Source organism: Apus apus, chromosome Z, assembly GCF_020740795.1.
Source record: "Apus apus isolate bApuApu2 chromosome Z, bApuApu2.pri.cur, whole genome shotgun sequence".
Taxonomy (NCBI): Eukaryota; Metazoa; Chordata; class Aves; order Apodiformes; family Apodidae; genus Apus; species Apus apus.
In genome coordinates this window covers 43,420,251-43,437,136 of record NC_067312.1, presented here as the reverse complement: position 1 = coordinate 43,437,136, position 16,886 = coordinate 43,420,251, and the positions used below count along the sequence as shown (strand labels likewise).

Here is a 16,886-nt window from a genome sequence, read left to right as displayed (position 1 = left end):
GATCACCTTTGTGGCCCTCCTCTGGACTTGGTCCAGCAAATCAAGGTCCTTCTTGTGTTGGGGGCTCCAGAACTGGACACAGTACTCCATGTGTGGTCTCACAAGAGCAGCTGAGTAGAGGGCAAGAATCACCTCCTTAACCAAAAGAAGTGGCCACACTTCTTTTGATGCAGCCCAGGACACAGCTGGCTTTCTGGGCTGCAAGCACATATTGCTGGCTCATGTTGGGCTTCTCATCAACCAACACCCCCAAGTTCCTTTCCTCAGGGCTGTTCTCAATCCATTATCTACCCAGCCTGTATTTTTGCTTGGGATTGCCCAGGGCAATGTTCAGGAATGTTCTCTTGGCCTTATTGAACTTCATCAAGTTTGCATGGGCCCACCTCTCAAGCCTGTCAGGGTGCCTTGGGATGGCCTCCCTTCCCTCCAGCATCATGACCATACCACACAGCTTGGTGTCATCAGCAAACTCACTGAGGGTGCACTCAATTCCACTGTCCATGTCACTGACAAAGAAGTTGAACAGCATTGGTCCCAATACCAGCCCCTTAGGAACGCCACTCATCACAGATCTCCACTTAGACATCAAGACATTGACTGTATCTCTTTGAGTGCGAGCAGCTAGACAATTCCTTACCCACTGTGTTCCACCTGTCAAGTCCACTTTGAGACAATGACGTGATGTGGGACAGCATCAAATGCTTTGCACAAATCCAGGTAGATGACATCAGTGGCTCTTCCCTAAACCACCAATGCTGTAACCCACTACAGAAAGCCTCCAGATTTGTCAGGCATGATTTGCCCTAGGTGAATCCATGTTGATGTCATCAATCATATGTTTCTTTGCCAGCTGCCTTAGCATAGTTTCTACAAGAATCTACTCAAAGATCTTGCTAGGCACAGAAGTGAGACTGGTCTTTATTTCCCTGGATCTTGTTCTTTTCCCTTTTTGAAAATGAAGGTTATGCTTCCCCTTTTACAGTCAGTGGAAACTTCAGTAGACTGTCATGACTTCTCAAATACGATAGATAGTGGCTTAGCAACTTCATCCACCAATTCCTTTAGGACCTGCAGATGGATCTCATCAGGTCCCATGGACTTGTGCATGTTCAGGTTCCTTAAGTGGTCTCAATCCTGATCTGCCCCTGACCTTGACGGGTTTTTCACTCTCCCAGTCCCTGCTTTTTCTTCTGTGACTTGGGTAGTGCGGTTTGAGCATTTGCCACTGAAGACTGAGCCAAAAATCACTGAGTACCTCAGCCTTCTCCATGTCCTGTGTGACCTGGTCTCCTCTTTCCTTCCAGAGAGGGCCAACATTTTCCCTAGTCTTCCTTTTAATCAGTGACATATCTATAGAAGCTTTTCTTGTTGCCTTTGATGTTCTTGTCCCAGTGGAATTCAATCAGGGCTTTAGGCTTCTGTGGCTGCTTGGACTTTTTCTGTATTTGTCACCAGGCCACCTGTCCTTGCTTCTACCCTGTGCAGGCTTCTTTTCTGTGCTGGAGTTTGTTCTTGTTCATCCTTTTCTGTATTTGTCACCAGGCCACCTGTCCTTGCTTCTACCCTGTGCAGGCTTCTTTTCTGTGCTGGAGTTTGTTCTTGTTCATCCAAGCTGACTTACTGGCTGGAGCAGCTGAAATTCCTTTGACGTACTTCTCCTGGTGCTTCCCTGTTGGCTCCTATTATGTCAGGAGCCCCTGGCTCATTTCTGTAAGAATTCAAGTGTACTTCAGTGTGTCCAGCACATCTCAAAGCAAGAGGCTGAGGGCCCCCATGAGCATCCCACTCCTTTAGCCCTGGCATGTTGTCTCATGGCTTGTCACCAGGAAGCCTGATATCCTCCCACCCCTTCAAATCTAATTTAAAGCTCTGCCAATGAGCCCAGAAAGCTCCTGAGTAAAGTTGTCCCTTTGAGAAAGGTGAATCTCATCTGACACCAGCAAGCCTGGTGCTGTGTAGGCCATCCCAATATAGAAAAACTATTTGTAATATACTTCATGGTGATGTTCAGAACAATGCTTTGAGTTTGATCACGGTTACTCAGAGACATATCTTTACTGAACCCCATATACTCAGAAAACTTACAGTCTGCATGGTTGTGGAGTGTGAGCAGACGGGGTGGAGTCTGATAGTAAGGCAGGATGCCAGATCATGGACTTCAATTTCTGTGCCATAAGACAGAAGGCGAGAATTGCTTAACTTTTGCCACCCCTTTCTCAGAGTCACAGACTGAATTTCCATTTAATGTAATAACATGCAAATAAAAAATTGGAGGCACCAAGGACTTAATCTATCTACCTCCATTACATCTACATCCATTACACCTAAAAGAATAAACCAAGAAATCCTTATCTTCTTATTTCTTAGGCCAGAGACAGGGAGCTTGCACATAGCAAACCATGCAGTGTACAGTAATTAGTGTTAGATATTGTAAACGACTGTAGGTGATTCTTTGCTAGTCTTTAGCTAGTCAACCAGTGTCCACTAGTTAAAGTGAATTGCCATCAAACTGTTTCTAAACTCAAACGACTTTCTTATCAGAGACCATCAGCCAGTTACACCCTGGCATGTGATCTCCTTGAAGCACTTGAACAGTATTTAAAATATCTACTATATTAAGACCATAAAGCAGCTCACTCTGAAAGCCAATCAAACATTGTTTGTTTTTTTTGCAGCAGGAGCACCCAGTTTGAGTTTCCATTAGTGTTTTAGTTTGGACCATGAGCATGCTTTTGAAGCAACTTCGCTAGTCCCCATTCACCATGCTTCAATTTTAATTTCAGAGTAATCTCAGGGTAACTTAATTGTATTTATTTAGGGTGATGCTGAACTTGAAGTCTAGCGAATGCACTCCCATAGTTCACAGACATTGAGGCCAATCGACCAGGTGAGCTAGTTTGAAGCAGACCACAAAAGACATCTAATGCACATGATACTCCCCCAAAACTAACTGTTCTGCTCTACTGTGTAGCTGCTCCTACTAGAACATGACATTTCCATAGACATATCCTCAGCCAAAAATGAAATTATGACACATGAAAGGGATGTTGGGAGCACTGTAAAAAGTCACCTTTTTTTAACTCAGGAAACAAGAGTAGGGGACCATGCCTGGAAAGGTTACAAAGCTTTTTCAGAGGACATGATAAACATTAGTTTTGCCAGGATTTTATTGTGAGATTGTATATTCTAAGCCTGTGTATCTGTAAGAATACACGAATACATACAATACTACTGTTCTATAAACAGTAAGAATTAACACAGAGATTGATTCTTCAGTAAATTTAGAATAATAATTTGAAAGAAGCTGAGAAGCAACACATTAATCTCTTACATACTAAATTAATTATACAATTATGCTAATTTGCCTGTGTATTACTTGTGCCTTTCCATGCTTGTTTTTACTGCAAGTCATGTGCCTGAGGTGAGACAGCCCTCCAGAAATTCCCACTACCCTTCACCCATGCCTAAAAGGCCACTTGATAACAGACGATAAATAAAATGACAGCTGAATAGAAATGTGATCTATAAAACACCTATATACTTATGATACTAGTGCAAAAGACTTCAATATACATACACCTGAACATCTGTATCATAGAATCATTTAAATGTTTGTTTTGTATAAGTTTCTGATGAACACATATACGTCCCAATTCTGGCAGCCCAACTGCAATTAGACCCTATGTCCTGTAACTGTGTTTTTTGTGGATGTTTTATTAGCAAGGCAGAATGTAAAGCAAAGCACCCACATTATTATTAGCTAACTTGTCTGTTATCTTCCTAGTAATTTTTGGTCAAATTACTGAAAAAATTGGTATCAATGGGACAAAAAAAATTTAAAATCCGCATTGCAGCATTTGACTTTTTTTTCCACCTTGCCTTGGCCCAAGGGACTCCCCCCTTCACTAAGGGAGGAAGGAGTAGGAAGCAGCACAAAAGAGGTGAAATGAGAGGAGACCTGTAAAAGGATCTTGCAAGTGGAATATGAAATGTCGTAATTTAACGGCTTTACTCCATTGTTCCCTTGACAAAGATCTGCAGAATTTTGCTTGCAAAGTACACACCAGGTAAGTTTTACACCACAAAAAGAATAAATAATCTTTAAACAGAAGAGATGCAGGTTTCATTCCTCATTTGAGAGGAATGGAAGGAGTCTGAGGACCCATCTCGGAAGCTTTGTTTTTGGACATACACTAACTGCAATAAAATTAGATCACGATTCAGTAATGAAGACTTGAAGCCTCTTCTATTCTTAATCTGCGCCTGATGCTTTGCATCCCCACAGGGTAGCATCTCTTTTAGAGAATAAGATCAGAATTCAGAAAGTCACAACAGTGGCATCACTCAGAAATAATTTTGACCCTGCAAATTTCTATAAACTTTTGACAAACAATTTTAAACTTCTGTTAAAAAAATTAAACTAATCATACCATGTATTCAATTGCCCTTCAGCAAAGCCACAAGCTTTACTGTTTTATTGAAACATCATTTTCATAGTTAAAAAAACCAATGTACTGCAAGAAATTCAAAACTTTAGTTTGTTTATTCAAACAGATATTTGCCATGGGTGGGTCTAAAGGCATGTTACACTTCCTCTTTATTCTCCACTATTTTTGGCTTGCAACTTTTTTAATTCTTTAAAAGGAGTGCAAACTGTGTAAATGCAATGTGTACTCCACATTAGAATGGGCTATCATAGCAGCATTTCAGGCTTCAGTGGGCCCTCTACCTGCCAGGATTGCCTTCATCAAGTCAGCTACTGCTGGCTTGCAGGAACAGTAACTTAGCTAAGACAAAATATAGGGGTTTTTTCCCTTTTAAAAAATTACTACTGTCATAGAACAGGCCTATCTCTCTTGTGAAAGAGATAACTAAGGATTTTTTTATTTAACTCCTTACCAGAAAACTTTCCCTGATGAACACAGAAGTGAACAATTCAGCTGGACACTATTAAGAGTTGCTTTGCAGAATGAGTTTCTGTGGTCAGACATGGACCACTTACATTTATTGCCTCCAAAATTTGTGCACTTTTCTGAGAAGAAAGAGGACTGTGAATTCATAAACACTAGAAAGTTACACAGCTTTTAAACTTGTCTTCACAACATGAAGGTCAGTTTTCCCGGCTGCTCAATCACTGCTATCTCAGTTATTAAAATAATACCAAATACAGTAAGAAGCAATTAACTTTCTACAATAGCTCTTTGCAAGCTTGACTTCTAATTAACAGCAGGGTAATTTGAACATAATAAAATATAATAGCTTTTAACCACATCATCTAATCCTTTGCCACACTAAGAGATCTAGAGCTAATACATCTTTCCATACTAAAACAATCCAAATCCCACACTCTCCTAAAGTGAAATAAATCCCAGGAGTGTCACCACAACCGCTATTCTTACAGTAGGAAGGACAAATGCAAAGAAGGAACACACTCTTAGCTCTCCTCTGTGTTCCTGATATGCCTTTGTTTTCATTATAAGGATACACATTCCCAACTGCTGGCCTTTCTGGCAATCTTCCCATCAGCATTTCCTTGCTAGTTGTTCACCTGTTTACTCAACATTATCTCTGGGTTCTCCTTGCTGCTCCAAAGGCATCCTAACCAGCTACCTCATCAGCAAAGGCGTACTGTCACACAGTGACACCCTGACCGCCTCATTTTGCACTGTAGAGAAACATTCATAAACACAGAATCATGAATTTTCTTCAGCAGCCCACTTCTTGCTCCTGTGAGGACTTCTGCAAAGCACCCACATTTTACTGTCAGCATTGAAAACCTGTTTGACTTAGGTATGTCACTGGAACAAGTGCATCCCAAAATATGTTATGATGTAGTCTGTCTTTGATTACTCTTGAAAGGTCAAAGCAAAAAGGAGTTGCAACCTACAAAAGGGAAGCAGGAACAGCCTCCCATATTCTTCCCATACTATGAAAAATAGTCAAGCATTAGAAAGGTGATCCCAGGAGTGGATGTGGAAATGATGGCATTATACACAAAATAATAAAGAAGACAATTAGCACAAGCATCCAAGACAACTGAGCAATGATGGCCAAGTAGTTATTTTTGGGATGCTTGGATGCCAAATCCACACATAGCATGGCTAGAAGCATCTCTGGAAGAGCACTCTATCAACAATGCTTAAAAATCAATAGCTGTTCAAATTAATGGCTGCACTCAAAACTAAAAATAGCTTTCTGCTCAGCTTCTGACATATTCAGAACAGCATCTGACACAGAGCAGCAACATCAAAGACTGTGCCTGAAATGTGGTAAATACTGCCAAAAAATGGAAGCGAAGTTATCTGGAAGGTAATTAACAACTCCCAACAGAAGCACGGGGCCAATGGAAGTGCAACATGGTGTGCCACTGCAAATCTGTAGGCTTGAAAGATACAAAATGTAGAAAAAAGGCCATTGTAAGGAAAAACTTCTAGGAAAGCACTGTATTCCTACCTATTTCAGTTCAAGAAGGAAGATAAAAAGGAAGTCCTTTCAGGGAGTATTCTGCTTTCACTGGCAAAACAAAGGAATCCTTGCTGCCTTGTCCAACCTCCTATCAAAATGAAAATACCAGTTCCAAGCTTGTACAGTCACTTTTGCAGTCTAGCTGAGGCATGCTACAATTCTATAGGTCTTGAGTATAAACAATTATTAACTATATAAATTTCAAGTCAGGAAGTGTCCCATATTTCTAATCTATTTATCAAATCCTACTCATCTAAATACAGCCTCTGCGAAAAGAAGTACTCAGGAGCAGTAGCAATAGCTTCTTACTCTTCTACTAGCTACACTAAGACACAAATTTCATGGAGACCAAAGTCTTAGGTTGTCCTGGCTTTAGCCAGGCTAGAATCAATTTTCTCTTCGTAACTTCACTTTTCAGTTAAGTATCTTCTAAATAGCTGCACTTGCTGAAATTAACATAATGTTTTTCAGTCAGTGTGTGCTTCTAGGACTGATAACACTCAATATTAATAGTTATGGCTAGAGAATGTATGCAGAACCAATGGCACTGCTTGGTTCTGCTAAATATCTTATGCTCTGCAAACAGAAGGGAGGAAAAGGGTCACACCTGAGACATTCCTGTGGGGAAAGCAGACCAGACCAAAATTGACCAAACAAAGTATTCCAGCCCATATGTGTCATACTTGGTACAAATCTGAGGAATGATGATGGTTAAGCTCTCTTCATCCATGGCCAGCATCCTGACAGAACTCCATTTCTTTGTCTGCCTATGAGCCCGATCCATGCCTTCCTGAATCTGTGCATTTCTGCATCCAGCTCCTGCCTGCCACTGGACTCCAGGAGCCCAGTCTGGGACTTTCCCAGGGACTACCCTGCAGCCTCGGTGGTGATGTGCGCATTACTTCAGGGAGCATGATATTGGTTCTGTATATATCTATATATTTCATTATTATCTTTTTTCATAATTACTATTTCATTAAAGTTGTGTAGTTTAATTTCCAACTCATAAGTGTCTCTTCCTTTTTCTCTTTCCCTTTCTGGGAAGGGGAGGGGTTAACAGAGAGCATCTGTCATTTGTTTAATTGCCTGTCCAGCATTAAACTGTGACACATTTACACTCATTATTCACAATTTACTGCCACACTCATGAGTAGGATCAACAACACATCACACATTCACTTCTAGAGGCAGTGTTGCTGCTCATCATGTTTGGAAAATCTTTCTACTTACTAATGCATTTCTGTAGCAAGCCTATCCCTCCTTGTCTTGCAGTTCTTCTGCAGTAAGTTGTATATGATAAATTTATTACTGTGAAAGCAGAATTTCTATTTTTGTATTACTGTGTCTTTTATTTGCTTACCTTTTGACACCATTCCTTCAGTCTAGTACTGGCACTTCTAAAGTTGGATTCACTGTAGAAATCCAGGAAATATATTGGCTTTCTTAGTATAACACAATAAGCCCATATTTAGGAGCTTCTTTCTTATGGAAAGATTAGGATGATTAAGAAAGCATGGTTCTTTAGCAGTCAGTGAAACAGGGCAAACTTTGGCATTACAACACTGAGCACCATGGAGATCTCTCAGACTCCTCCAGGTTCCTGCATTACTGGCAATTTCAGGGCAATTGCTTCCCAGTTCAACAAGTATAGTCAGATTCTATCAAAACAAGATACAGTTAACAACAGCTGTTGGCTGCAGATCTACAGTCACCGGCAGTTCAACAAAAATTCAGAATGAAGAGAAAAAGAAGCAAAAAATACACAGAACAAACCAAGATTTTTCTAAAGCCCTGCAGGCTGGGAATTTCTAAACTGAGTGCATAACTGTACATTATTTACAGTAAGTATTTCTCCTTTTACTCTTCAGTAAATGCCTCTCATACCTAAAAAGACGGGTACACCAACTCCATCTTTCCAACAACTAGAGCTATGAACACAGACTCAAATAGTAACTGTTGGTAGTAAAATAACTATTGTTCCTAAATGAAAGAAAAAAACCCACAACGTATGTAAAGCATATCACCATCACTCCATTTCATAGCCTGAGTGTCAGGTACCCTTTACCAACACACAGGACTCCAGTGGACTCCGGAAGCTGTGCCAATAAAACAAGTTGGTTTTGAACAGCTGGCTCACCAGCATGCCAACTACCAAAATCAGATTGTATCAGGTTAAGAGTTCCCTGTGCCACAGTGTCATCAGGCTACACCACCCAGGAATACACTTCCATAATTCCAGTTTTCTCTGAGTTCCTGGATGGTTTCTATGCTTAATCTGCTTTTATGCAAAGCCAAACATTACAGCTTTGGAAATGACCCCTCTATAACATCATTATAGACAATTTTGTACATAATTTCTTAAGCCTTAATGTGTTAATTTCAACATATTATACTGGAAATGCAAATACAATTTAGGTAGACATTATTAATCAAATATTCTTTAAAACTCAACTGTAAACATAACATCCCTCCACTAAAAACAGCAGAAAGGATTTACGTGAATTTTCAGCTGCAAAGCTAAAAAAGTCAGCAGAAAGACCCATGCATTATGAAGACATGCAACATACTTCTTTGGGATCACTAAAGAAAAAATTTAGTAACTCAAACAAAACTCAAACCTTTCTGCCCTTCCCAATTGTTTCCCTGTAGGTCTAATTTAAAGACCACTCTACTGTGTTCTAAGACTGTATAGTTAAAGTTGATTTTTGTTTAAGAAACTAAAACATTAACTAGCATAAAACACATGCTGAAACTCAGGTGTGGCTGTTTATCTGGGGAACAGTAACAGCATGAGCCATACCCTGACCACTAAATGCAGTAAACAACAGCTCTCTTCAGAGTACACCCGAGTAGCTAAAAAACACTCTAAAATTATTTGAAAAACAAAATGTTCAGAGAGGCAGTACTTGCCTGAATACGCACCAGAGTGAGGCTCACAGTGTCAGCTTTTGTGCCTAAACTCCTCTCCTCTAATTCCCTCACTCCATGGCAGGATATTGATACCCAAAATTACAGAAGTCAGCATTTTAGAGTGATCAGCTAAGCCGCTCTGAAGATGAAACTGAGAAAATAATTGCAAGTGATTACATATTAAATTCTAGGGCTTATGGCGTACCTTATAATTTCAGGATCTCTGAGAATACATGAAGAACAGCTACAATATAATTCCATGGGAACACTATATGCATATCTTATGCATAAGTAACGAGTCATGATATGAACTGCATAACCAAAAATCTGAGAAACTGAAAAAGGAAAACTTTCATTATTGTGAAATTATGGAAATTAATCTAGTGAATTAAAAAAAAATATTACTGCAGGCAGACATCTTTAAAATATTAATTTAAAAATGTATATTGTGTGAGTTGCATATTAGTCCTAAGAACAATCTCCAACAAAATATTTCAGATCCATTACAGACACATCACAATAAAAACACAGTGAGACAGCACCAGAGGAAGCTTCTACTCTCAAAACTTCCTTTCACATCAAAAACAGTTCAAAGGCTGAACACTTAGCTTCAGGGCAACAACTGACTTCTCTATACAGTAATAAAAAGAGTATTTCCATATGGAGAGAGTGAAAGTGCACATCTGTCACAGTACATCCAAGCTACCTCTGCCTATAGATGCTGGCAAGTAGAAATGCATCAGAACCTACAGCTTGCCCATCTCCCCTGCTCTGACATGACGAGCAGAAGAGAGGAAAAACAACTGAACTCCCACCAGAAATATCATGGCTTTGCACATCCAACTTCCATTAAAAAAATTACAAACATTGCACTGGATTTGTTAATTTCACAGATCCTTCAGCACAGTCTCAAAGGACGGCTGCAAAACTATCAGCTTGTGGCAGCTCCTTTTGTCAGTGACTTACACTCGGTTTTGCTCTTCTGATGTCTTCTCACTGAAAAATTTGGAGATTTAAAAGAAGCAAGCCATCCAAGGGTGCTAACGATGTCCAGATCAAAGAGCCCGATTTACTTCCTTCCTATGTTTAAGAAGAAAGCCTAGGGTCTGCAGAGCCTGTAGATATTAAAAGCATATGTCACAGTTTGACTTAGGATTGACAATAATCCTCTCAATCTCCTCCCCCTCCCACCCAGGTAGGGAAGGAGAGAGAGAATGAGGAGAGAGACTCTCTGCGTTGAAAACTAAACTATACAACTTTAATTAAACACCAATAATAAAAGAAAATATGTACAATTATATATAAATATGGTCAGGAAGGTGCAAACCCTGAATGTGTCCTTCTTCAAGTATGTAGATAATGGCAAGACACTTTCTTATCAACAGAAAGCTGGCATAACTATTGTTTCCACCCCACAATGATCTATTTTTCATCCAATCAACTAGTATTATGTTAAATAAATATCATCACTACAGCTAACCAAGAGGTCCTAAAAATACCACAGCCATACTAAAGGACTGCAAAATATTCAGTTAGTTTTCATGGAGATATTTATACATAAACACAAAATACTGCCATTTTTGTTTTCTTTGTAGACATTTCTCCTGGATTGAGCCAGGATGAAGCCAATTCTCTTTTTACTGATTTATTTTTTTTTTTTTCCTTCAATGAACTCTCTTCCAAGCAGCACACAAGTTTTCCAGCTAGTGAACCGATAATGCCTGGATGTTTATAGTTAGTTCTGAGAGACCAAGGACACTTTGCTCTACTTGTTGAATCTGCTGCTTTGGACATTAAAGGAGCTGAGCAGCAAAGTTGGCAAACGAAGGTATTCCACTCCATGTATCTACATAGCTCTCAGTATAAATTCAAGGATCACAGAAGTCAAGCCCTTCTACTTCTTTTCTTCCATGTATAGCTGGTGTCCAGGGAGGACTCCATCTATCCATCGCTGTTGATCCCCAGGCCTGTATGTTCCTGACCCTCATCACTCTCCCCTCAGCTCCTGTCTGCTCTGCCGCTCTCTCCAGCAGCTCTGGGACATTTCAGAACTGCTCACAGCTCAGGAGATGCTGTGGGAGTTGCTGGGGGTGGGGGAAGGGCAATAGGGTTTTGCACATTCCTCCATATACTTGTATATATTTGTACATATTTTCTTTTATCATCAGTATTTAACTAAAGCTATCTAGTTTACTTTTGCAGTCAGGAAAGTCTCTCTCCTTATGCTCTCTCTGCTTTCCATAGGTGAGGGGGGAGGGGATCAACAGCATTGTTGTAATTGGTTTAATTGCCAATCCTGAGTCAAACCCTTAATGACAACAGTAATGACAACCTTAATATCACAACAGGCATTTTAAGATGTGTGAGGGCTAATTTGAAGGTAAAAGAAAAATCTGAAGAGATCTATCAGGCTGAAAGCACAAACAGATCAGGTTTCAGAAATAAAAGCCAAGCATTTTGCTGCTTATTTAAGCCTGCCCCCTTTGATAAGGTGTTCCCTCAAGTTATTTCTACAACAGCACTGAACAGGAAAGGAAGGAATTAGAAACATCTGAACTGGCAGCTCAGTATGTAATTCAGAAAGATAACCCTGAAATCTGAAGGCTCTAGTCTAGAGTTGTCACCTCTTACATTTGAATCTTTCATAGGCTTACTGAAGTGGCAAGCTGATAAAATATAATTTTGAACTAGAAGATGCACTTGCACAGCAGTGCCATATTGAACCAAAAGTCTGGCCCGGTACTTCATCAATAGCAAACACCTGGTTTACTGTGCATACTTACTGAGGTTGATTTATTTTGCATTTGTTATGCATACTGAATGCTACATTATCACTATTGCCTTCAAGTTTTTAAGAGCTGCATTAGTAAATGTATCCTGAGCTATACCTATGACTCTTCCTCTAGAGAAGAAGCTACAGCTGACAATATCTAACAGTCATTAATTTCCTTACATAACCACAGACAAAATAATTTAAGTCTTCTGTAGTATTCAATCCAGTTCATAAATAAAGAGGTATGTGTAAAGTTTTTTCTGCCTGTATTTTAAGATATTAAGCCTCTCCGTTCTAAATACACAACTGTTAATTCTCTTTCATACATCAAAAAGACATTAAGGAAATTTATTCTCTTACATCAGAACAGTAATTTTACTGCAAGCTCAAAAGAAACCAAATTGCTCAGCTGTACTGGGAAGTGGCCCAAAGCAGGTGGAAGTGTACCAGATCACGACCCAGGGCTTCTGGGACCAAAAATTAAATTTGCAACTTAAAAATGAAACAGGCAGAGAAAAAAAACCAACAGATTCCTGGTGGAGGTGATAAGCTCAGCCTAAGAGAAAAAGCACAGATATGTTCTCTCAAAGCTTGCAAGATAAAACTCTCTAAACTTCCATTGCCTAGCAAGGGATCTGGTAGTGAGGACTTGGCAGAGCTTACTGAAAATAAGCAAATGGGATGATAGCACATATGAAGCATGGGAAAAAAGACTCATCTTGTGACTGGGAAGTGCAAGATCAGGTTGCAGATCCTATAAAGGGTACTCAGTGGGTGGTGTAAGAAACCTGATGCAATCACAGAAAGTGCTGCTCTTCTCAAAATAAAAATGTTTTGGATTAAATCATAAGCAATTGAATACAGGCTACTTAAACAATAAGAAAACCTGAACATAGTTATTATGAGATTAATATCACCTCCTCGGTATCACGAAAACACATACAAAAACAACTAGTTGTCTGAAGTGTTCATAGTGGTAATTATACTTTTCAAAATCTGACAAGAAAACTACAGTTTTATAAGAGAACACCTTTTCTTGGGCTTTTGTTTGCATTTTACTGTGGCAAAGACATCAGGCTATTAAGAAGCAAGACCCACTGGAACATGTTTCCTTCACCTGTATCACTATTAAGTTTTGTTTCTTTGCATACTGAATTTCTTAATTTATTACCAACCTGTCAGCCTCACCTCTGTGCCTGGACAGATCATGCAACAGATCCTCCTAGAAGCTCTGACAAGGCACATGAAGGACAGGGAGGGGATTCAAGATAGCCAGCATGGATTTATTAAAGGCAAATCCTGCTTGACCAACCTAATGGCTTTCTACAATGGAGTGACTGCATCAGTGGGCAAGGGAAAAGCAGTGCATGTCATCTATCTGAACTTCTGAAAGGCACTCCCCTACAACATCTTTCTCTCTGCATTGGAGAGTGATGGATTTGATGGGTGGACTGTTTGGTGGACAAGAAATTGGCTGGATGGTCGCATCCAGAGGGTAATGGTCAATGGCTTGATGTCCAGATGGAGAGGGGTGACAAGTGGTGTCCCTCAGGGGCCTGGGGTGCTGTTTAATATTTATATCAGTGATTTGGACAGTGGGATCAAGAGCACCCTCAGCCAATTTGCAGATGACACCAAGCTGGGTGGTGCAGTTGAAATGCCAGAGGGACAGGATGCCATCCAGAAGGATCTGGATAAGCTGGAGAGGTGGGCATAGGTGAACCTCATGAGGTTCAACAAGATCAAGTGCAAGGTCCTACACCTGGGTACGAGCAATCCTTGCGATCCATACAGGCTGGGGGATGATAAGACAGCAGCTTCGCAGAAAGAGACTTGGCGGTAGTGGTGGATGAAAAGTTGGACATGAGCAACCAATGTGCACTCGCAGCCCAGAGGGCTAACCACACCCTGGGCTGCATCAAAGGAAGTGCGGTCAGCAGGTCAAGGGAGATGATTCTGCCCTTCTACTCTGTTCTCGTAAAGCTTCACCTGGAGTACTGTGTCTAGGTCTGTAGTCCTTTATGCAAGAGGGACATGAACATGTTGGAACGAGTCCAGAGAAGGGCCACAAAAATGATCACTGGGTTAGAGCACATCTCATATGAAGACAGGCTGAGGAAGTTGGGATTGTTCAGCCTGGAGAGGAGAAGGCTCCATGGAGACCTTATAGTGGCATTCCAGTATCTGAAGGGGGCCTGCAGGAAAGCTGAGGAGGGACTGTTTACAAGGGTGTGTAGCAATAGGATGAGGGGCAATAGCCTTAAACCACAGCAGGGTAGATGTAGGTTATATATTAGGAAGAAGCTCTTTACAGTGAGTGTGGTGAAGCACTGGAACAGGCTGCCCAGAGAGGTGGTAGAGGCCCCATCCCTGGAAACATTCAAGGTCAGGCTTTACCAGGCTCTGAGCAACCTGATCTAGACAAAAAGATCCCTGTGCACTGCAAGGAGGGCTGGACTAGACGACCTTTAAAGTTTACTTCCAACCCCATACATCCTATGATTACCCTATTTAAGAGAAGCATAGAGACCCATGTTCAAACGTGCCCCTTCCATGACCTTATTATGAGTACTGCAGTCTTGGAAATGATTAAAAAAAACATTTATCAAACAAAATAACATTAGGAGAGAGAGCAGAACACTGTTTTCCAAGATACTTGTTTTATTTCACAGCAACACAAGCATTCAGTTGGCACTGACAAAAGACAAAAAGCTATGCCATGACACATTTCAATAAAAAATGATGGCAACATGAATACTGTTCATTGCCATAAACTTTACAAATCTTATCTAAAATGAAAATGCTCTGGAAGGCATACAGAGTATTGGCGATAACCTAGAAAATGGCTTGGTGTACAGCCTTCTTTGAAATTGACTGAAAGGACTCAGAGCACATACGCAATTTTCATTTTAAGGGTACTATAGGTTCAAAGAATACACATGCCATACTGAAGATTCCGAATATATATTCTAGCATATATAATATGCTAGAATTATGCCAAAATAAAAGAGACAGAGACAGTTCCTGCATCCTGGATTTCAAGACAGGAGAGAAACTCCTTAGCTCAATGGAAGCCATAAATATCAGAAACATGCAAATACTAAAAGTTCCAGGGCTTTTTTCTTCAGTGAAGAGACTTAAAATTTATGTCACTAACATTAAAGTTGTTCCAGATATAAGTGCCTAGCAAAGACAATGAGAAAAAAAAATCATGTTTCAGAGAACGTAAGTTTAAAAAAAAAAAAAAAAGTAAAATGTTATGCCTTTATCAGAACAAGTAGCTAACTATGTAACTTCCCTGCTTTCAAGGTCTTAATTCTGAGAGGCTGGTGGTTGCTAGTATTGCAACAAGACCACATCAGTCCTTCCACAGGAGGAGTAGCTGAGGCAGTGTTAGTTAGGCCATGAAGAAGTTGACATGCAGGAGGCAAAATGAAAGAAGGCACAAGAAAGAGATGAAACTGGGAAGATAAGGCACTTCTGAGAAGCTGGGCTAAACTGACAGATTGAATGTGCAGTAGTGGACAGACAAGTAGCTTTTACGCTACATCAGTACCAGTAACCAGTAAACAAACAGGTTTTTCAGCATGTAAGTCTTTCATATATGCAACCACACAGCACCTGCAGAGACAGGGAAAAACTGCTTCCTTATGACTTCTCTGGTTTATCAGTTTGCTCACACTGACAGCACATGCTTTGCTACATGTCAGAGAAGAAAAACACTCCTGTACTTACTGAGATGTATCTTATTAAATGCTTCACTTACTGCAACAGAGCATGGCAGAACAATGGCTGTACAACACAACACTGCAAAATTAAATGAATAAGTGCAGGGGAACGACACCTAAGAACTATTGTCAAACATGACAAGGAGAAGCCCATTACTTTTTTTTCTGAGAAGCATCCTGAAGAATTTGGGCACTTCATAATGAACAAGGCTCCTATAACATTTGAAAGGCAGGTTTCAGGTACTAGGTCAATGCTTGTCAAGGTATCTTAAACATAAGGATGGTTTCAATTTTCTTAGTAAATGCATACCCCCAGATCAGCAGAAACACTAAAATGCATTGTTTCCATTTTCTCCACTTGTGAAGCACATTCTCCAGCCTTTCCATGCATGAGTCAGGATCCAGAGATCACAACACGCTGTACATATGCACATACTGTGCACCTCCTGGGCAGTTGCTTAACTGTATAATAAAGCTTAAGTGAAGATTTTACAAGGACTGAGCCTCAGAATTCTTGTAAACAACCAGAACATGCCATTTTCTATCTCACAGATTTTTTAACAGCCATACTTTCCTTCTAATTTAAATTGAAATACATATTCCAAAAACTAGGCTCTTTGGCTATATATGGACACAGGAAATATTTTAAACGGCTGCATGGTATTCAAGAAACAGGAGAGGACTGCATCTTCCCATGTTGATATCTCAGTGTTCATCTCCCACAATTCTGCTTAACTAAGAGTGAGATAAAGTTGCATTCATTTGTTAGAATGTTAATGGCCACACTTCAGTATTTGTATCACCACCCAAGGATTCTGGCATTCATGCTTTGTGCAATGTGAATGCCTAACATCAGATATATATTTTTTTAATCCTTTAGGTCCCTAACGCCAAATATTACCATCAGAGCATATTACTGTGAATTTGCTCTATTCACTGTGGGATTCTCTTGGTCACTGTAATTCCAGCATAACCTTAAGTAGCAACTGGGCTTTTTATCACACATTTGC

The 16,886-nt window shown here is 40.1% G+C and overlaps 1 protein-coding gene across 5 annotated transcripts in view; it reads right to left on the bottom strand.

The window, feature by feature from the left end:
- CDC42SE2 (CDC42 small effector 2) overlaps window positions 1-16,886 on the bottom strand; it is an 87,683-nt gene that overhangs the window by 10,105 nt on the left and 60,692 nt on the right. Inside the window, exon 4 of one of the 5 annotated variants that reach the window (XM_051642331.1) lies at window positions 2,086-2,165. The exons of the other annotated variants lie outside the window; for them this stretch is intronic. Within the exon in view, the coding sequence (XP_051498291.1) occupies window positions 2,086-2,094 (9 nt within the window). The 5' untranslated portion in view covers window positions 2,095-2,165. The remainder of the gene's footprint in view (window positions 1-2,085; window positions 2,166-16,886) is intronic. 5 annotated transcript variants of the gene reach the window in all.